This window comes from Eutrigla gurnardus (genome assembly GCF_963514095.1).
Source record: "Eutrigla gurnardus genome assembly, chromosome: 21".
Taxonomy (NCBI): domain Eukaryota; kingdom Metazoa; phylum Chordata; class Actinopteri; order Perciformes; family Triglidae; genus Eutrigla; species Eutrigla gurnardus.
In genome coordinates, this window is record NC_139932.1 from 898,526 (window position 1) to 921,510 (window position 22,985).

At 44.1% G+C, this 22,985-nt stretch overlaps 1 protein-coding gene across 3 annotated transcripts in view; it reads right to left on the minus strand.

Moving 5' to 3' along the window:
- The window catches only part of ptprr (protein tyrosine phosphatase receptor type R), a 144,182-nt gene extending 121,197 nt beyond the window's left edge, over positions 1–22,985 (minus strand). For 2 of the 3 annotated variants that reach the window (XR_014599121.1, XM_084038503.1), the window contains exons 1-2: positions 22,717–22,985; positions 10,657–10,988 (exon numbers count right to left, since the gene is read on the minus strand). Coding sequence is in view for 2 of the 3 variants with exons in the window: in XM_084038503.1 (XP_083894629.1) it covers positions 10,657–10,988; positions 22,717–22,798 (414 nt within the window). In the remaining variant the exon portion in view is untranslated. The remainder of the gene's footprint in view (positions 1–10,656; positions 10,989–22,716) is intronic. The other variant, XM_084038504.1, reaches the window with a different exon arrangement.

Genomic DNA, 22,985 nt, shown 5'->3' on the forward strand with positions numbered 1-22,985 from the left:
GTTGACACTGTATTTTGATCAGCTGTTGCACTCTTCAGACTCGTGGTGTGAGCGGAACTGGACCGGTACCGGAACCGGACCGGCTTCCGCGCTGCCTGCTCGCACAGATCCGCTCGTGCGCACATGCGCTGATGCAGGTCGAGTGTTGTCGATAAATATATGCACTCCTTCAAAACAGCATCAAGCCATATTGTGTGTGTAGTATTAGGACGTGATGACGTGTGTACGGGCTAAAGCCCGTTTGGGCTGGAGCAGTGTGACTGCAAAGCAAGGGACTCCCTGTGGGAGGAGGATTGTTTTTGATAAGCTGTGGAACTCTGAGTTATATTTCTAACTGAATTTCTATTAACTATTAAGCTGTTGAGAAAACCTATAACTTATATTTTACTTGATAAAATAAGACAATACATGCACTCATGTCGTTCCCTGTTAAGAATAAACAGGTCAGCTTCTCATTACCAATCATTGTGGATTATTCAAACTAACCTATTTAAGTTGGCTAGTTGTTCTTAAGAGTAAAACCCTTTTTAACACATGAGTCTGACAACAAAATAAGTAAATATCTTTAATCTCTAATACATGCTTGGATCGGCCGGTATCGGTATCGGCCGATACTAAAAGCTAAAATATCGGTATCGGATCGGAAGTGCAAAAAGCTGGATCGGGACATCCCTAGTAATGACATTAATGTTTCAATGGGATTTTCTGATCGATGTGATGTTTAGTAAAGTTTGTACACTTAGTTCAGTTGTTGCTCATCTAGAACAGTGTTTCTCAACAAGGGGGTCGTGGCCCACTAGGGGGCATCAGAGAGCTGCCAGGGGGGCCTTGAGAAGGCTGTGAATGTTTAAAAATACAGAAAAATACCATCCATCCATCCATCGTCTTCCACTTATCCTGTATTCAGGGTCACAGGGGGTCTGGAGACGATCCCAGCTGTCAATGGGCGAAGGCAGCGTTCACCTGGACAGGTCACTAGTCTATCACAGGTCTGACATGTAGAGACAGACAGGTAACCAGTCTATCACAGGGCCGACATGTAGAGACAGACAGGTAACCAGTCTATCACAGGGCTGACATGTAGAGACAGACAGGTCACCAGTCTATCACAGGGCTGACATGTAGAGACAGAAAGGTAACCAGTCTATCACAGGGCCGACATGTAGAGACAGTCAACTCATGCTCACATTCACACCTACGGGAATTTAGAGTCATCAATGAACCTATCCCCATCCTGCATGTCTTTGGACTGTGGGAGAAAGCCGGAGAACCCGAAGAACATGCAAACTCCACACAGAAGGAACCCCAACCCGACCCAGGAATCAAACCCGGGACCCTCTCACTGTGAGGCAACAGTGCTACCCACTACACCACCGTGCAGCCCACAGAAAAATACTTTAATTTTCTCCACTCAATTTTTCTCATTCCAGTCACTTGTGTCACTCCTTGAAGCAGTTCCATTTGCAAAGGCTGTGCAAATGTTAATTTATCTCCATTTTGGCCATGGAAGATTTTGTATATATATATATAGTTGTGTGCTTTTAGAGGTATTCTGCAAAATACTGATGCTGCCACGTGGGATTGGTGGCACCGTGTAATCCATTCATGGTGTACAGACAGGAGGGAAAAGTCTTTGTCCTATGTAGGGGGCCTCTGAAATGTTTTATTGGATACAGGGAGGGCTTGGCAGCAGACAGGTTGAAACAACTGATCTAGAACAGTTTGCATGCTCATATGATATGATATCAACCTCTTCTCCCAGTGTAATGTGTGAATGGATGCATGTTGGCCTGCCAAACAAAGCTCTATAATAACAGTAAAGATGCTGCCATGCTCACAATGCTAACATGCTGATGTTTAGCACGTGTAATGTTTGCCATCTCAGTTTAGCATGCAAACTAGGGGTAGGAATCACAGAGTAACTCACGATACCATAATATCACGATATTTTGCCCACGATAGTGATGACATCACGATACTATGATATGCGATACATTGCAAAATAATCTACGATATGCATTATGATATTTGTGTATCTGAAGAATAAAATATACCAGCGAAAAGGCAAAAGCCGGAACAAATGGTATACTGTGTTTATTCACTGCATTGTGCATCAGTTTCACAGAAAGTGCAGTCTTATCTTAGTCCCTCACACACACACACACACACACACACACACACACACACACACACACACACACACACACACACACACACACACACACACACACACATTCCAATATAACCATAAACTGGCAAAAGGCCAAGAGGAGTCATGAAGTAGTGACTCTGGTGAGGCAAAATGGTAACAGGCTTACCATGGAATCAGTAAACAGCACTGGCATATAAAAAAAAAAAAGATTGAGTTTTTTTAAATCTTTTTTTTTTTTATCTATATGTATCGGGAAATGGTACTCCCAGGCACCGACTGAATTACCTACAATTCCCAGTTTCAGTTCCTACATAATTAAATGAAGTCATTGAAAACGATGAAACCTTTAAAGGCCCCCACACACCGCCCAGACGTCCAACTGCCTTATCCGACCACTCTCCGCCCACTCTGTTGCCTCTCGTCTGACCCGTTCGGCAGAAAAGTTGCGTTGTACACACCGCTTCGACCTGCTTCCGACAACACAGCAGCGTGTACGTTCTGCGCTTGCGCGAGATGCAATAAGCCTCCTTAACAGCGGGTGGCGCCAGTACTCCTAAACAGGAAAACAGGAAATGACGGAACGGAGTGCAGATAAAAACAATGCACACACAGTCTTGGTTCAGTATTCGTTCGACTCGAGAAGACCTTTGTGGACTAAATACTTGGCATTTCTGGAAAGATGACTCTGGCTAGGGTGACAGGGCTGAAGAGGCATTATTTGACTTTTGACCACTGGAGAGCAGCCGCTACCTTAGTTATAGTTTGAGTTTGAAAACCATTTCTTTTAATTCCCTAAAAACATTATTAAATCCTTCATTATACCCTAACTTGCTTGAGTTATCCCGCTGAGAGCCGTGTAGCCTCTCATGACATCACAGTTTGTGCTAGCTTCAAAGCTACAGTCTATGCAGCTAGCATTAGCTAGTTCAGCCAGGCACGCTAGCTACCTTACAGCAACAGTGGAGCGAAAGTTAGCATGTTGAAAAGTACAAAAACCTAAACTTGGTAAACAACAAGCAATGGCAATAATATAGATGAAGTAGCTGCAGTTTTGTTGCCACTGTCGGAAGAAGTTGCCGCGGCTGTTGCTGATTGATGGCGTTGCCTCGGATGACCGTGTCTTGTCGTAGACTGTGCAGTTGTCAGCCTCAAATTCACACGATGCAGGATTAAGGCAGGAACACACCGTGTTCCTGCCTTATCATGAGAGGTCATGAGAGGCTACACGGCTCTCAGCGGGATAACTCAAGCAAGTTAGGGTATAATGAAGGATTTAATAATGTTTTTAGGGAATTAAAAGAAATGGTTTTCAAACTCAAACTATAACTAAGGTAGCGGCTGCTCTCCAGTGGTCAAAAGTCAAATAATGCCTCTTCAGCCCTTCAACTGTGGAAATCCAAACTCAGGTACAGATCCGCTCAATAAACCGTCTTCCAGGTAAGTAATCCAAATGATAAATCCCCCACAGGTCACGCTCGTGGTCTGGCTGGTACTCTCCAGAGCATTCAGCGTGGAGCCTGTCTCCACCAACACACACTCGCACTCCCTGCGTCTCCAACCCTCAAAAGCCCTGCAGTCAATTAGTCCCTGATCAGCCTCAGGTGTGTTGGTGTGGAGTTCCGAACTCCCCCACCAGGTGGAGCCATAGCAGTCAGAGATTGGAGCCATCTGTGGGGAATATAGCTCCCCTCCAGGTAGGGCTGGGCGATATGGCCTAAAAATTGAATCTCCGATTTTTTCACACCAAACTCGATTTACGATTTTATTTGATTTACTTCCTTCTTTAAAAAAAAAACTTCAAATGACAGAAATTTTTTAAAGAACTGCTTTTATTTTTATGCTTTAAAATAGCATTTTTGTAAACAAAATGGTCCTGCCATTTTAAACAGTGTGCACCTTTATTTTGTAAAAATAAATAAAAGCTCTACCTCTTGAAAAAAAAAAAAGTTTCTCTTTTTGACAACGCTTTTGTAAACATGCACTTTTGTAAACATAAATTTAACATAGGATTGCAGGCTATTACAAAAACAGATCAATTTCCCCATTAGGATTGATAAAGTGCAAACATAACTTTAATTAAACACATTTTTTGTGGATAAATAAAAGGTGCCTTTTGTATACAAAACATATTTTGACATGAGGTGCATGCTTGCTGTTTTTACACATTTTTGGCAAGAAAGACAAGCCTGTCCACTATCTCTGGTTTGAGGCATGCCCTGTTGCATGTAACAATCCCACCCCCCACACTGAAAACCCTCTCTGACGGGGCACTTGTAGCAGGGATAGAGAGGTATTTCTTGGCCAGGTTAGTGAGCCTTGGGAAGTTTGGTTCATGGCGCTTCCACCACTGAAGTGGATCAGTATCTGGGTCTGCCTCAGGGGAGAGCAGGTAGGATGCCAGCTCAGTCTCTATTTTGACTGCCTCTGACTTGTGGTGGGAATGTGGCACTGGCGCATTCTTCTTGAAGAAGGTAGCTAAAGTCTTTTTCTTCTTGGGCTCAGGCTGAGGTTGTGCTTCCACAGCTGGACCAGGCTGCGCTGGTGTAGTGTTGCTAGCAGGCAGAGCCAGCAGCTCAGTGACAGCTCTCTTCTTGACTTGTTCCACCTTGTCTGGGTCAATGTAAGTTGTCCGGAACCTGGGGTCCATCAGTGAGGTCATGTCCAAGAGTTCATCCTTCACAGGGTCGCTGTATTTGTTGTCAAGGTACCCCAGTATGTTTCTTTTTATTGTTTTAGTGAGGTCTGTGTCTTCCTCATCTGGCTGTAGGAGACTGGTTTTAAACAAATGGAGCACTGGTTTAATATAGGAGACGCTGACATAAGCATCACCGGACAGGGCGTCAGTAAAGTCTTGGAGTGGTTTGACAGCTTTATTTATGGACTCTAATACCTCAATGTCTTGCCAAGAAGGCACAAGATGCCGGCTTTTCTTCTCCGACCCCAGAACACAGGCTATGGCCTTCTGCTGTTCCAGGAATCTCTCAATCATTTTCTGCCGTGACCCCCATCTGGTTGGGGATTCTGTTATAAGCTGATGAGGGGGTAGACCAAGCTCAGCCTGTATTTCACTCATGTCTCTTCTTTTTTTCCAGCTATAGGAAAAGGCAGCAACTGCCTTTTTACAAACCCCAATGGCACGTTCGATCCGTGGGTCCTTCACACCATTCTCTATATAAAAATAAAAACACGCACATTATGGTCAATGTCCAGGTATTTTTTTTTCACATTTCAAAAATGTTATTAATGCATACACAAGACACTGCCATTATAATGAATCATGCATTAACATTTTGTGAAAAACATGTTTTAATTTGATTAAAATGTATTAATTGCATCATACATTAAGGGGGCAGCTAATGCAGCATTAGACATTTAGACTCTTACCTATAGCGTTGTGCAGTCTGTGCCCGAAGCATTGGAGGTTTGGCCACCCGTTGTCTTTCAGAGCTTTTATCATGTTGGTGCCGCTGTCTGTTGTCATACAGATGTGTTGGTCTTCAGCAAGGTTCCAGGAGCTCAGAGCATCTTTTAGACCCTGGGCAATGAAGTCACCCCTGTGGTCCTCGGGGAAGTAAGCCGTTTGGAGGCAGACACTGCGCAGAGCCCAGTCGTCGTTAATGAAATGCACCGCCAAACTCATGTAGGGCTGCATGGTTCGGCTGGACCATATGTCTGCTGTAGTGGAGTAAAACGACACCCCCTCCAGCTCTTTAGCGATCTTCTCGCGTGTACATTTGTACAGGTGAGGCAAGGCAACTTCAGCAAAATACTTGCGGCTTGGTAGCACATACCTGGGGTCCAACGTTTTCATCATGTGGATAAACCCGGACTTTTCCACTGTATATATGGGCACCATGTCTTTCGCGATATGCAGCGTGACTGCATCCGTTACAGCTTTCCACCGGGACCCTTTCTTGTCGTATGGGATGCAATGAGAAAATAACTCCGCTAAAGTTGACTGCTTCTTAGCATGTGTTTGTGGGTTGCTGCGGTCTTGTACACGTAGAGAACAACAGTCGTCCCACTCTGTTGCGTGGTTCTGTTTCAAATGCTGAAACAAATTGGTTGTGCTGCTAGCTTTAGTGGCGACAGGCTTTAAACAAACTTTACACCGGACCGTACTTTGTTCGAGGTCGGAAGCCGCTAGTGTTGTCACGATACCAACATTTTGGTACCGGTACCGGTACCAACATGTGTTTCGGTACTTTTCGATACTTTTCGATACTTTTTCAAATAAAAAGTGAATGCAAAAAAAACTTTATTTTAATAGAAAATCTTAGAACAATAACATATTTATCAGTAAATAAAATAAAATACCACAAAGACAATATTTTCTAATGAACACAATTTTAAAAATGTGAAAATATAAATACAATAATATAATATAAAATATAATAATATAAATAAACCAGCTCTATTTTTTTCTTCCAGAGCTACTTTTGTTAAGGGGGGGTGGCGCTTGCTTTAATCACTGAATGTGGCTTTTTTTCCTGAGTAAATTACCTGTCGTTCCCTGAGCTCAGTGTACAGGTCTGGGTGCTTGTCCTTTAAGTGTTTGGCTAAGTCGGAGGTGTTTCCGCTGTTAGCCATGCATGTATTAAACACCGTTTACACAGTGGTGCATCGGCGTTAACTGCCTCGCCTTGCGCATTTGTTTTTAGCTAAAGTACGGCCATATCGGACTTCGCGGCGCTGGTTTGTCCGCAAGTTGCGGCGTGGTGATGGTTGCAGCAGCCATTCTCCTCTCCGTGCTTCGCTCGCGCTCGCTCGCTCTCGCTCGCTCTCTCTCGCTCTCTCGCTCACTCTCTCGCTCTCTCTCTCTCCCGCGCTCTCTCCAAGCTTTCCTCCTGCTCCGTTTGTTGCTCCAGTCCATGCTGCTCGCTAACTTGCTAGCCGTTTCCTCCGGCTTGCTTGTTTTTTCCTTTTATCTCCCCAAGCTGCCGGTCGCTCCTCGTCCTCTCAGCTGTAGTTACAACGCAGTGACGTCACGTGGCGAGTTCGCCGCGCTATTGCGGGCGCTGCCGGCGGCGCTGCAAGTACCGGTCCCGTCCAAATGCAATATAGTACCGTTTTAAATGCCTCAGTACCCCGGTACCAAATTAGTACCGGTATAGCGTGCAACCCTAGAAGCCGCAAAACCAAAGTACTTCCAAACCACTGAAGAAACGTGGCCTTTTTTGGGGACAAACTCCGTGCTTGCAGCCATGTTGCTTGTGTTTGTGTTTCTGTGGGAAGGAAACGCGGGGGGAGGGCGGACCCCACTATGAACTACAGGAGCCCATGGGGAGCGGCGGCGACGGAGGAGGAACTTGCAGAGAAAATAGATTTTCATTTTTTAAAATCGTCCCAAACCACAAACTCGAATTAATCGATTATTAATTATATATATATTTTACCCGAGACTGTTTTTCCACGCATGACGCAGGGTGGGAATTTCACGACGACGCCTGTCAAAATTTCAGTGTAAACAGCGCTAGTGATGCGTGGTGAGCTTTTATGGAATTACAGCCACCCTCGTGCGCACATGTTTGTAGTCAACACGAGCGGAGCTGATTGAGCAAGTGGCCATGAGCGGGCAGCGGATTTTAATGAGAGCGGCATTTTTATTATAAAAGTCCCCCGGTCCCGCTCACACCACGAGTCTGAAGCCCAAGCCCGACCCAGAATCCCGCTGTGTCCTACACAGTCATCAACAGTATGTTCAGTCATAAAACGGCTCGATTATTATTATTATTATTATTCTCCCATCCATTCTGTGATTGGTGATCGGTATCAGTATCGGCCCCCAAAAATGCTGATCGGAGCATCCCTACAAACTGATGTAAGAAAGCCTTTTTGGCCATTTTATAGAGAACTTGAACTCAGAAAATGATTTTAAAAAGTGACAAATTTATAAAAAAAAATATGAAATCAACTTTATAAACTCTTGTAAAAAGAGATTTTTCAAATGTATTCTTTGCTTACTTTTATTCCTTATTTTTCCAGCTGTGGCCCTGAGTATTGCATTGTGGGAAAAAAGTGTCCATTGACACAGGATTAAAAAATGCTGATGTGATTTTAGTGTGTGTCATATTTCAGTGTGAACACAGACTGTAAACACAGCTGTGGCTGACACACAAACAAACACACACACACACACACACACACACACACACACCACACACACACACACAAACAAACAAACACACGCGCAGTTCAATGTCTGGGACACAAAGGCTTTGTTTAAAAGAGAATCAAATGTTATGAAGCTATGTTGCATGTATGTTCTACCTTTTTCATTCCATCCATCATAAGAATACATTTTTGCCAACTGATTGCGAATCATAGATGAACCCAGAACACCCATCTGTCTCTCTCTGTCATCCTGTCTCACTACGTCTCCATTGTCAACCAGCACATACCTGTCTGCCTGTTCTGTCTCAATGTCACTCTGAAGGTCGCTGATGTTTATCTAGTTATGCAACCACCCATTGTGGCGATAAGTAGGTCTCTCTCACACACACACCCACATGAATAGTGTTTCCATGGCAACAGAGAGTGCAGCATCTCTCCTCCAGTGCCACAACTCCACAGGAGTTTGCAACTCTTCATCGAATGTTCACTTGCTGTCTGTTTGCTCTGACCTTTGACCTCCTCTGTGACCTCTTAGATTGACAGGATGAACCTTTTTTCATCAAACGATCACATCGGCCAAAGTTTGCTCACACCAGCTTCTACAAATGTCTCATCTGCAGTCAAACCGAGGCTCTCAGATGGAACACGTTACATAAATAAGTAATATAAGATGCACATCTCATTTGTCAAGATTCAGATTTACATTTGCATTGTAATCTTTAAAGTGAAGCCTGAGGCCATGAACACAAACAAAATGTACGTATCATATTTTAAGTGGGCACTGTGGGCATGCATGTGCGTCTAATGTGTATTAAAGTACACATTTATTGAACTCATTTAAATGAGGGTTAGTTAAACTATGAGTTTTCCAAAATCAAACTCAAAGTTCATGACAGCACCTCTGGGTAAAGTCATGAATTCAGACAGGACGGCGTTTGGTTTCCTGATGGATCTGGGACTTCAACATGCAATAGTGCTGATTTCAGCTGTGATGGAAGAATCTTTGTCAGTGTCTACTTGGAGGTAAGCCCCGCCCCCTCTCTGGCGCGTCCAGCCCATGCGACGCAAATAAACAAAAATGGCTGTGCAACCAAACTCACACCAAGTAACGCAACATGAACGCTTCCTGCGTGTTTGGTGTGAATGCGCTTTAAGAGAAAGAAAGAAAGAAAGAAAGAAAGAAAGAAAGAAAGAAAGAAAGCATCATGTGCTCATAAATACATAAAAGGGCCTATAGACATAGTAATGTGACTTAGACACGTAAAGTCTAAAGTATGAAAGTATTAAATAATAACATCAAACATATGTAATATATTAACATAATGTGTATATAAAAACAATATACTGTATAATAGTGTATCTGAAGTTGAGGTAGTAGTAGTATGTAGTATTCAAGTGGTAATAGTAGTATGTAGTATTGAGGTAATAGCATGATAGAATATAGTGCACAAAAGTGTAATTATACATTAGAAAAGTTTGACAGTTATACTCAATTATTAATACATATATAATATATTAAATGTGTATCGTTGTATTCTTTCCTTTCTAATTTTCATGTCTGCTAGTAGGCTAATTGCGCGTTTTGATAAGGGCTATAAATAACCTTGATTGTTGTTGTTATTATTATTGTTGTTGTTGTTATTATCATCAACAAAACAATGTATGTTTGTCAATATATTAAACTTTCATTGTACAACATATGACTAAAAGCCAACGATCTTTCAACCGTGAAATATTAGAATTTCTAATAAACATGGTGTAAAAAATAAGAGCCAATCAGCTCCTAGATGATGAAAAAACTGTCATGATGTCGTGAGGTTATCGTGACCACGTGTATGATGTCAGAGCAAGTCGGGATCAAGTCGGACACAAAACTAACCAGCATGCATTGTGCGGCGATCAGGACTGGCTCATCTCCAACGAGCCTCATAACAACCTGTTCCTTCAGTGCACTGTTCAACGTAGACATAAGATCAGATGTTGACGTAGACCTGATCTACGAGGATCACCATCATTCAAGATATGTTCCCACCACATTGCTTTATCTTGGCCAGGCGGTGTATATGGCCACAATATTAAACCATTTCATGTATTTATGGGCTTTTCTGGTGTAGGAACACTGATGACAGAACACATTCAATATTGTGCTGCTCCTTCTATTTCCCTGTCTGAAAACCTCCTAACACGGCTTGGTCATAGTTCTGCACATCCAGGCTTAGGGATCATTCAAAGGGCACAGACCTTTAGAGGATCTCCTCATCCTCACAAATCAGGTGATCCGATGTGCACTAATCAGATAACCGCAACATTTTGCAAGTGTGAAAAGATAATACTTCCCACCCACTTCCCTTCTTTTTCACCCAGAGAACCTCTGGTAGCAAATTACTCACCACAGTCACCAGATGGCGGGCAGACACCACAGCGTGCTCCGGCTGCACGTCGTGATGCCGTCCTGCCAGCAGGTGGAGGGTCCCCTGGCTGCCAGGCTCCTGCCCAAACAGAGACTCCAAAAGGGCAGCTGGCGCCACTTTGGTTAGTCTGGCAGGGTGCTGATGATGGAGCTGATGAATAAGATGCTGATGATGGTGGAGGTGGTGGGGGCGGGACTCAAGCACACTGTCTACACCGGGCTGTGTGTTCATGTCGTGCTGAGGCTGGCGTGGAAGACGACTGGAGTGGCGAGAAGAAAAGAGACGAAGCTCATGATCCCCAGAATACGATTCTAAGAGAGAAGAAGAAGAAGATGATGTAAGGTCAGATAAATACGGAGGACAAATGTTTCAGACCTTTGTTGGCACAAAGTCAGCATCATGCTTCTCTTGCCAATTTGGGGATATTCAGTGGCGCATTTAGCAATTTGGGGGCCCAAGGCGAACTTAGCTTGGGGGCCCTCCTCATTCATTCTTTTAACACAAAAAAGCAGGAAGGGCCACCCCAAAGTCACCTGTCAGTACTTGCACTAAATGAAGAGTGAATGTAATGCGATAATTAAGTTTCAGATATAAGTAAGTACCGTAAATCCTCTAATACTGGCCTGTATTCTATTTCCGGCCGGTCTCTAACATTGGCTGGTCTCGCTGTCGGTGGAGGTAAATAACGGCCGGTCTCTAATGGAGGCCGGGGCAAGTGTCCACAGGCAGCGTTATTTCCACGCTTCCCATTCATTGTCAGCCGTGCAATGCCTTCGTGTCGCGGAGGTTTTGGCTGAAGCTATATTAGAAGCCCTGCAATGCATTCGCCTTACGGCGAGTGTCGAGAGACGGTGGGCCGCAACCTCCCACAAGCTCTCGAAAATCTTTTAAACCGACCGTTGTCGATCTAAAATAAAGACAGATTCAGCAACTGCATAGCTTATTTCTCGCATAAAATGTTTTCAGAAACACATTTCGGTGAACTATTGTCGTAAATTAGAGAAATTTTCCAAATGAGCCGCCATGTTGGTCGGTTTGAAATCCGGGAGCATACAGGACAGCTGTGAAAGCGATCATCCAATAAGGTGCAGCCATGAAGTGTGTGTCTGATTGTATGAAGGATCGCCTGTCAATCATCCTCCTAGTGGCAGCCCACCAAGCGTGCAATACTGGCAAGCGGTAAACGTTGTTTACCGTAATACGGCAGTTGCGGAGCACCTAGTATTTTATAGGTTAAAATAGACACAAAATCTCGTTTTTATTCATTCTACTGGTAGTCTGTTTTGCTCAAATAGAAATAGGGGCCTGTCTCTAATTCTGGCCTCCTTCCAATAAAGGCCTAGGCTGTGATGCGCTTGAGTAAATAAAGGCCCGGGCCTATATTAGAGGATTTACTTAGGTAAGTAAGTAAAATGTATTTACAAAGCACATTTAAATACAGTTTACACTGACCAAAGTGCCATACATAGTGCAAAAGTTTATAAAAGAACACACACCTATAGCCACACATTGTAGCTAATGTAAATAAAAAGACAAAACATGAGAACATATAACAATATCAATGTCATAAAAGGGCAGGAAAAGACAAGGAGAAGACATGTGTTTTTAACCTATAGATTTATAACTGGAGATGGAAGGAGCGACCTTGATAGAAGGCAGCAGTTGGTTCCATAGACAGCAAAAGCTGTGTGACCTCTCTGCCTGAGTCTGGTGTGTGGAAAAAGCAGGAGACCCATGCTACTAGATCTAAGGGACCCGGGAGTTGAGTGGTGATGAATGAGCTCTGCGATGTAGGATGGGGCCGGGCTATTTAGCACTTTAAAAACCAATAACAGAATCTTGAAATGTATTTTGTGGCGAATATGCAACTAGTGGAGGGTTATAACACCAGTGTATTTCAAAATGCCAAATATTTATTTTTCAAAAAATCACAACATACACGTGTGTGTGTGTGTCATATAAGGCACAGAATAAGGCAGAAGAAGCTACTCACCCTGCAGAGCGCAGAGCACGTCTCATTCGTAAACAAGCCGCTACACTTCACTTCCTGGCTGCTGTCTTTCGTCTTTTCGCGGTTATGCAATAGAGATAATCCGAATTTGGCATTCTAATTTTTTGTTGTTGTTTAGAAGTACACAGTTATAATTTACAATGACAATGATGGGGGGCTACTGGCTGGTGGCCCCTGCTGAAGGGGGGGCCCAAGCCAATTGCCTTCCTCTGCCTTAATGGTAAGACCGCAGAGTTTGCATGTTCTTCAGGTTCTCCGGCTTCCTCCCAGAGTCCAAAGACATGCAGGATGGGGATAGGTTCATTGATGACAAAATTTCCCTTAGGTGTGAATGTGAGCATGAGTTGTCTGTCTCTACATGTCGGCCCTGTGATAGACTGGTGACCTGTCTGTCTCTACATGTCAGCCCCTGTGGTAGACTGGTTACCTGTCTGTCTCTCCATGTGATAGACTGGTGACCTGTCTGTCTCTACATGTCAGCCCTGTGGTAGACTGGTTACCTGTCTGTCTCTACATGTCAGCCCTGTGGTAGACTGGTTACCTGTCTGTCTCTACATGTCAGCCCTGTTATAGACTGGTTACCTGTCTGTCTCTACATGTCAGCCCTGTGATAGACTGGTGACCTGTCTGTCTCTACATGTCAGCCCTGTGGTAGACTGGTGACCTGTCTGTCTCTACATGTCAGCCCTGTGGTAGACTGGTGACCTGTCTGTCTCTTCATGTCAGCCCTGTGATAGTCTTGCGACCTGTCCAGGTGAACCCTGCCTTCGTCCCAGTCCTGCTCTGAACCCCAATATTCAAGGTAGAAATCCACCTCGTGCTGTAAACAATCTCTTTACTTGCTGGCCTAGAACGTTGGTTTGATGATGGAGCCCCAGACAAAGTAAGCACAGTCAGATGTAGAATTAATGGGAATTTAGGGGAACTAACTGGGAATATTTTATATCCAAGCATAAATATGAACAGAAGTCATAAGAAAACATCCATACAAAATGTTTTCAACAGATATTTCAACAGATTTATTTGAAAGTAGAACAGAACAGAACACTGCAAGCTCTCGAAAATCTTTTAAACTGAGTGTTGTCGATCTAAAATAAAGACAGATTCAGCAACTGCATAGCTTATTTCTCGCCTAAAATTTTTTCAGAAACACATTTCGTTGAACTATTTTTGTAATATAAGAGGTAGGTGGGAGGCTGCGAGGGGAGAACGATACAAGCTCGGAGGAGCACAGAGGGGAGGGGTGTGGGGGGGTGCTTTTTTCAAACCTTTGAAATCGTAGACTAGAGCTTTAATAAATATATTTCCCCATAATAGCATCAAAACTTACTTCACTTCATTTAGTCCAGAAGCTCAAATGTGTGACCTGTGCATTTTAACCCATTGTAAGCATTTAGAGAGCAGTGAGCGGCTGTAAAGCACTCAGTATCGGCCTCTGCCGCTTCAACAGTTTGTTTGGTGTTTCCTTTGGCTTAGTGGTAAGGTGAAAACGATTAGTTGTGTGTGCACTGCCTAGGAAGTAGTTGTTGCAAATTACCCTACACAAATAGTCTTTGTGCTTCAGGCTCAAAAGTGTGGTCCAGTCTTCAAGTGATCTTCTGTACATGTGATGGAGGCATGCACAGTGCCAGTAGGGGGTGTGGTCTCAATAGCCATGCACTAAGCAGTGTGCTCTGTGCATGTGGTTGAGGAATGGCATGGATATTCATGTGTATTTGAATGGCATCTGTTTGTTTTAGTCAAGATTATGCTACAAAATAACTTTCCTCAAATAAATTTAAGTCCCCTTTGAAGAGCCAACCATCAATTTTAAAAATTCCCAGTTTATTCCTGTTTATTCCCATAAATTCCCATGGAAAGTTTCCACTTTTGAAAATTCCCGGAATTTTGCAACCCTAGTCAGATGCAACAAAGCTGTCACCCTGCCGGCTGGCAGTGAATATCTGCTGTGGGGGAAATTTCCTCAAAATGTGAAGATATCTCCAGGCTGTACTGTTATGATTGAGCCAACCTCTTCTCACTCTGTGCCCAGGAGCATCATGGTTGCCAGGGTGGTGACACCTCTCTGGGGTGACGGATGGGTCCCACTGAAGATCCTTAACGTCTCGAACAGCCCTGTCACCCTGCAGAGAAACGCCAAGCTCGCTGATGTCTACACTTGCCTCGCGCTGGAGGATATGGAGATCCCAGAGGTCAAGAGCTCTCACCAGGCTACCTCTGTTGAGCCTGTTAGAACATCAGCTCCAACAGGGGATGCCAAAGCTGTGCAGGAGAGGCTGGAGCATATTGGCCTGGGAGACCTGGACCTCGAGTCTTGTGATGTTTCAGCAGATTGGCAGAGCCATCATCTGGACTGCGGTGAGGCCAAGGGGTTTGTGCATAGGATTCAGCTCACGGATGAGAGGCCGTTCCGTCTGCCCTACCAACGTGTGCCACCTGCCGAATACCTAAAGCTCCGCCAAGTTGTAAATGAGATGGAAGAGAAGGAGTTAATCAGGAAGTCTGCCAGCAAGTTTGCCTCACCCCTTGTCCTTGTATGGAAAAAGAACGGTGACTTGCGGGTGTGCACAGACTTCCGATGGCTCAACAAACAAACACTGAAAGATGTTCATCCCCTGCCGCACCAAGCTGACTGCCTGGTCGCCCTGGGTGGAAATGTGTTTTTCAGTACGATGGACCTAACCTCTGGCTTTTACAACATGCCACTGCATGAAGAGGACCGCAAGTACTCTGCATTCACGACACCCATGGGTTTGTACGAGTACAATCGTCTCCCTCAGGGCTTGTGTAACAGTCCAGCCAGCTTCATGAGACTGATGACCTCTATATTTGGCGACCAGAACTTTCTCAGCCTGTTGTGTTACCTCGATGACTTGCTAGTCTTTGCACCAACCGAGGGGTTAGCTTTGGAACAGCTGGAGCTGGTTTTCAGTCGCCTTTGCCTGCACAATCTGAAATTGGCCCCGAAGAAGTGTTGGCTGCTGAGAAGGTCCATGAAATTCCTTGGGCACATCATTGATGAGACTGGTGTGGCCACAGACCCGGCCAAAGTCGAGGCTGTCAGCAAAATGACCACCGTGGATCTGACGGACCCTGATGGTGTCACCCCATCTCAGTCTCATGTCAGATCTTTTCTGGGAATGGTTAACTATTACCAGCACTTTGTCTCCATTGGTTCCCCCTGACGAAGATCCACTACCTGTGTTCTCGGAGAGTGAGTTGCAGAGAGGGCAGTTGAGGGATCCTGTCCTCTCCAGAGTGTTGTACTTTGTTGAACGCAGTCGACGCCCGTCTAGGAGAGAAAAACTCAAGGAGCCTGTCATGGTCATCAGGTACCTGAAACATTGGGAGAAATTGGCGACTTGCAACGGTATCCTGTACAGGGTATCCAAGGGTCAGGTCTCTAAGAAGAGGAGATACCAGTTTGTAGTCCCTGATTCCTTGAAATCCGAGGTGCTCAAAGGAATTCATGACAGCGCTGGCCATCCGGGGCAGTTTAGGAGCTTGAGTCTGGCCCGTCAGAGATTCTTCTGGCCTCACATTGATCGAGATGTCAAAGACTATGTCCGCCAGTGCCCAAGGTGTATCATCAGCAAGACTGCTGATCCAGAGGGGAGAGCGCCTCTGGAGAGTATAAAGACCTCTGCACCCTTGGAGATTGTGTGCATTGATTTCTGGACTGCAGAGGACTCTAACAACAAGTCTGTCGATGTGCAGGTAGTGACGGACCATTTTACCAGGCTGGCGCAGGCTTTCCCTTGTCGAGATCAGTCCGCTAAACAGGTGGCGAAGCAACTCTGGGACAAGTACTTTTGCATTTATGGATTTCCTGAGAGGATCCATTCGGATCAGGGCGCCTCGTTCGAGAGTCAACTGATTAGCGAATTGTTGAAGGTTGCTGGTGTGAGGAAGTCCCGGACGACTCTGTACCATCCAATGGGCAACGGTAGTGTGGAACGCTTCAATAGGACGCTAGGTAACATTATTCGAGCCCTCTCACCTGATGCAAAGCACAATTGGCCCCAACAACTCCAAACTGTAACTTTCATGTATAACTGTACTGTCCATGAGACCACCAGCTACCCCGCTAGTTCCGCGTCTCCCAGTTGATGTCCTTTTCAAGAACATTCTGAAAGATCCAGAGATTGGCAGTTATGACAGCTATGTGGTTTCTCTGACCTTCAAGAGGCCATGGCTATTGCTCAAGGACATATTGACAAGGAACAGAGTCACCAGGCTGAACTCTATAACCGCCGAACTAAGAGGAAGTCCATCACTACAGGCGACCGTGTCCTGGTCTCAAACAAACGTGTCAGAGGGAAAGGAAAGACAGCAGACCGATGGGAGTCCATGATATACACTGTTGTGAATGTGAATTCCTCCACTCACACATATCGGATTAGGAATCCTATGACTGGACAAGAGAGAGTTGTGCATCGTAACCTGCTGATGCTTGTTAACCTCTTGCCTGTTGATGTGGACTGTGTCTCGGATCATAGCTTTCTGTCCTCCTGTGAGAATGAGTCCATTGATGTCACCGACGTGGATGGAGTGATGTCTGTTATGGAAGCCGGAGATGCTGGGAGCAGAACCCGGGAGTGGGTCGGCAATTTGACAAGCGCGTCTGTGGACAACCATGCAGGGGATTGTTTGACTGGGGATGTTCTGAATGTGGATGATGAACCCGAGCATGCAGGCAGCTCTCACCCTCGATCACAGACGGAGATGAGTGCTGAACACGGCTGCACACATGCCCCTTCAGCTGACACCCAAAGTGTACACACACGCTTCACGCATTCTGTTCTCTCAGACACTGCACCCAGCACAAAAACACCTTCCATTCACTCTGATTCAAGCAACACACACAGAGTTAGAACTCGTGTTGGACGTGTAGTGAGGCCAGTTAACCGTCTGCTGCATCAGATGTCTAATCAGGGTGTTAGTGATGCCGGTCAGTTTGTTGACAAAGTCTCTAAGTCACTATGTTCTGTGTTCCAGTGAAACTGTGGCCTTCAAGTGTAGTTTCAGTGCATTTCAGGGTATTCTTTGTAATGTTATGTCATCGCTTCACCACAGGTTAGTTTTAGTCCTGGTGTAGGGACCTGTTTCTATGTATGTGACAAGGTTTGTGTGGGGTGTAGACGGCATCCTACTTCCGGAAGCTGGCAGAGAGTTAGGCGCTGCTCTCTTTCCACTTTATCCTTTTGGGGATACTTTTCAAGTTGGAGTGGATGTGTTACCATGTCAAGTTAGGTTTTCTTTTGGAATATTATGGTGAACGCGGTGCTGTGCATGTCTATCATTTTGGGCGAAATTCAGTAGGGGTGGGTGTAACAGAGTTAGAAATAACCTGTTATGAATTTCTACAAAATAGACATGCTTGTCTTATAAACATGTATACTGTGATTTTGGAGCCACCTGGTGGGTTAATAGCGCAATTGCACAGTCAGATTCCTCTTTACGTGCCGTGCAGTACGTGCCTCCGTAGAGGAAAATATTCCCGAGCTGGAGGTGGGTACATGTGCGCGATGCTGCATTCAATGTTTCTGTCTATAATGTTCTAAGGGTTTTTGAAACCATGAGTAGCATGTAATTTTACTATAAGGACTACTAGCATGTAAACTGAAAGTTATAGACGTTTTTGTGCCGAAATAGTAACTTTATGAACGAGTAGTTTACACGTGCCGCTAATGCTACTTAGCTAGCCATGCACTTGCTAGCTTGGTCCCGGTGCAATATTCCGTTGTTATTACTTCGGATAGTAATTTTTCTACTTCTCATCACACAGATCTGAATGTTTGCAGCTGCATAACATTGTGGATATTGACTGTGTTTTGCTGATTTCTGTACCAGGTAGGCTTTGTTAAATGTGATTTTATATTATCTCAATGTAAGGTTTCTGTACCAGGTAGGCTTTGTTAACAAAAACCTGTTGTATTATAACAACAAAATGTTCTGTTCATTGTCTATGGACAAAATACAATGTTTCTGAGGTCTTTATTGTAAATGTAAAAGAGAAAATTGTATTTTATAGGAGTCTTTTGTAACGGTAGAGGAAAATATTCCCGAGCTGGAGATCTGAATGTTTGCAGCTGCATAACATTGTGGATATTGACTGTGTTTTGCTGATTTCTGTACCAGTAAAAGGGAACCAGACCGAGAGCAAATCCTGTGTGGCTGTGTCGTCCTTCCTGCACCATAGACACGAAAGAGGGTACATCCACCGTAGAACCATGCGAAGACACAACCCGTTACACATGCACGACACTGAGCTGAGAGGTGATCTGATTGGATAGAGGAGTCAACCTTTGCCTAGCCTCTGTGGGAGCTGTCGCCAGTCAGAGGTTGACACACACACTAGAAAATGTTGCTTCTAAAGTTGTGTTGCTATAAAGATAAATGAATCATTTATAAATCAGACGTTTCAGTGTTTGTGTCTCACATGTAATCAGCCGACACAAAAGTAAAACAAAACACAAAAAATCCTCCTTCACCATCCTTCAGATGCAGTGTTTTAGACCTAATAAATGTTCCTCTTCTTCCTATTATAATAGGAACTTTTGCTCTGTTTTCCCCATTTGACCAAATGTTATTAAAACTGACAGAAGTATGGATGAATCACAGACCGGAGGGTTTGTAATAGGGGTGTAACGTACATGAAATAGGCGGTTCAGTAGCTCGATATTGGGCTGAACGGTGGTGTAGTGGGTAGCACTGTCGCCTCACAGAGAAAGGGTCCCGGGTTTGATGTGTATTCTGTGTTAGCGTGGGTTCTCTCCGGGTTCTCCAGAGATGCAGGATGGGGATAGGTTCATTGATGACTCTAAATTGCACGTAGGTCCATGGATGGTAGCTCCATTTTAGGTTTTTCAGTACAATAGAGAAAACAAAGAAAATAAGTTAATTTGTTCATTTATTTTGAAAATTATAAAAATTCAACATTTACTCATTGACTATAATTGTGACTTAAACTCCATCCATCCATCCATTGTCTACAGCTTATCCTGTATTCAGGGTTGACTTAAACTCAAATACTGAAATATTATTGTTAAAAATGTAGTAAAAAAATAAAACGTCTAATAGTAATGTAACTCAGTATACCCCAGGGATTGATAAAGTATGTTTGATTGTGTTATCCTCCATCATCAGACCTGTTGATAATTCCTGAACTGGACTGTGACTTGAACTCGTCACTTAGACACAAAAAAATGATGATGGCTGTGTCCGAAATCATTCCCTACTCCCTACTCCCTATATAGGGTAGTTCTATGGAGGGCACTATATAGTGGACTCAAAGGCAAAATGAAAAAACACTTTCGGACACTACTCGGGGGATTTCTTTCGGCGCCGTTGATGACGTTGTCCTGACGCATAATTAATACGTGTCAGATTCCGCCAACGGCTCTTAAGTCTCACGCAGAGAAATTACCAGGATAATTATTTTTTAATACATATTCGTTGCGAAAATTTACAAAACCAAAAGAACTAGTCCTCCAGCAATAAGGGGAACGTGGCCGTCTCATTTCTTGAGAAAAAAATAATTTTCAATAATGAGACAATCACTACATTGTCCTCACTGCTATTTTTATTTCCAACAATCCCGATCGGGTCCAGGTTGACTTCAGGACCAGGTTGCAGCACTACCGGCACCCCACATCTCCGCGATCCACCAGACCTGAACAGGCTGCAGTCCGTCCCCGATCCCAAACTCCTCGGCGATCGCTTGCCACAATCTGTCAATCAAATCCGCATCTTTATAGTTTTCAGACTGTCATACGGCGCTTTGGTTTGAGTGACGGTTTTTGACGGACGAAGACTCAGCCGAAGCCTGTCGCAGGCCACCGCAGCTTATCGCCGGCCGGCCGGCCGCCACGGCCACCGCCAACTGCCGCCTATCACCGGCCGCCGCGGCCACCACCGCCGCCGGCCACCGCCAACTGTCGCCGGCCCCTGCCGCCTGCCGCCTGTCGCCGGGCGCCGGCCGGCCGCCGCTCGCCCAAAGTCTCATATAAATAATTTATATATATCGCGTTTTTTTTAAGTAAATAAAGGAAAACATCACACTTTGGCCGTTTGTGTCGTCTTGTTCTGCTCTGCAATAGGCCTACATATATTAAATATTAACATTTATTATTGTACGATTATTCATATTTCCTCCGCTTTTTCCTGCTCTCTCTCCTCTCTTCCCTTCGCGATTTGTCTTTCAGCGCAATGCATGATGGTAAAATTTGCTCGGCTAGTGACCATCAGCTGTACACTACTTTTCACGATGCATTGTGGGAAACTTTGAGTGGACTATATAGGGAATAGTAATGCTCACTACACATTCGGACACCCCTACAAAATGGCGAACTCCCTATATAGTGTACTATATAGGGAGTAGGGAGTGATTTCGGACACAGCCCATGTGAAGGCTCATTGTTGCGGCTCAAATACTTTGACCACATCCTCTACAATGGAGTCTGGTCACATACACACCGATAAACACTATAACATGAGTAACCTTGTGTGAATCTGCAGTGGGAGGAGCCTGAACGCTGTGAGGACAAGGACTCACCTGCCAGTCTGTTTATGTTTCATCAGCTAATCCCTTCAGGTGATGCTGTCGTCAACTTCATGTTTGAAGTGTATCCTCAGATGTTGTAAACTAAATGTTTGAAGTGTATCCTCAGATAAAGTAAATGTTTGCAGTGTATCCTCAGATATCGTAAACTAAATGTTTATATTGTATCCTCAGGTATCGTAAACTAAATGTTTGAAGTGCACCCTAAAATATAGTAAACTAAATATTTGAAGTGTATCCTCAGATGTTGTAAACTAAATATTTGAAGTGTATCCTCAGATGTCGTAAACTAAATATTTGAAGTGTATCCTCAGATGTCGTAAACTAAATGTTTGAAGTGTATCCTCAGATGTCGTAAACTAAATGTTTGAAGTGTATCCTCAGATGTGGTTTCTAAATGTTTGTCTAAATGTACAGAATCAGTTCCATGTGAGCGAGTAGTCGACATTAACAACTGATTGGGTCAAATTTGATACAAATACACCTTCAGTTCTTCAAATCATTCCTGAAAGTTTACTGCTGCTCACCAGCAGGGGAAGCCAAGAAGGCAACTACTGCCACTCGTCAAACAAGAATGTAAAGTGACAAAGTGTCTGTATATCACCCGTTCAGTCTCGATATTATTTTGAAAAGGATAATAATTCTGTATGAGAAGAAAGAGTTACTCACATGTAGTAACCTATATTTCTAAAAGTGTAGTTGGAGTTTTTTTGCATTCACATTAATGCAGCCACTATCGAATTGACAACTGCAACTGGGAACCAGTTAGACACCCAGTTCTGTGAGACCTCCGTCTGGTGCCTTCGCCTGACCTGAATTGAAAACACCTGCTGTAATTCCAAATAATCACCATATACATAAAGGGATGTTATGTTAAAACGTAGGGGTTAAGATTTAAATATGCTGCTGACCAAGGTCTTTCTAGATGAAATCACCTTAACAGCAGGCTAATATTCCTCCATATTGTGAGGATTTACAGTTTTTCTCTATCATTTTAGACTGAATCAACATCAATTTATGATGGCTTATTCTGTTCAGTATCATTGTAGCCTATCCCTGTAGGACCTTTTCCATGTCATATATTCACAGCAGTGAGGAAATATCTGGCATGTTTCTACTTATATGATCAGAATAAAAATCCAAGATTTCCCTGTGAGAACCACATGACAATATTATTATATTGTATTCTTGCTTCAGGTTTGTGGTTTAGTTATGTGGAGTGTGTGCAGATTTCTGGCCTTAAACAAAAATTATTTAAGGATCAAATTGGCAACACACTATGCAACTGAAATATGTATTAGCAACACAAAGAAATGCTCACATTTGAGGAGCATTTTTAGTTGATTTTTAAAAGGTGAAACGACCACTTCAAATGCAAATTAACAGGTTAATTAACAGGCTAAGCCGCCGATGAGAGCGCTATTTCTGCCATTATTTTTCGTCCATACAGACAACACACGCGTACCTGTGATCAGCAGCTGTCTCCATGTTAGACACAAGAAAAGAAACATGGTGAGAAATCCCCCTCTTCCTCTTCTGAAGCGCATCCTTCCTTCCTGCAGCTCAAACTGATAGAAATGGGCTCCTGCGGCTCTCTCGGTGCTGAACTGCGCACGAAGGGAAGATTTCCGTGCTTCTCTTTGTAGCGCAGCAGCGCAGCAGCATGAGGGGGAGACGCCGCCGGAGCTCCACAACACCGGCCACCTGCAACGCTCCTTCCCCGTCCTGCGATGT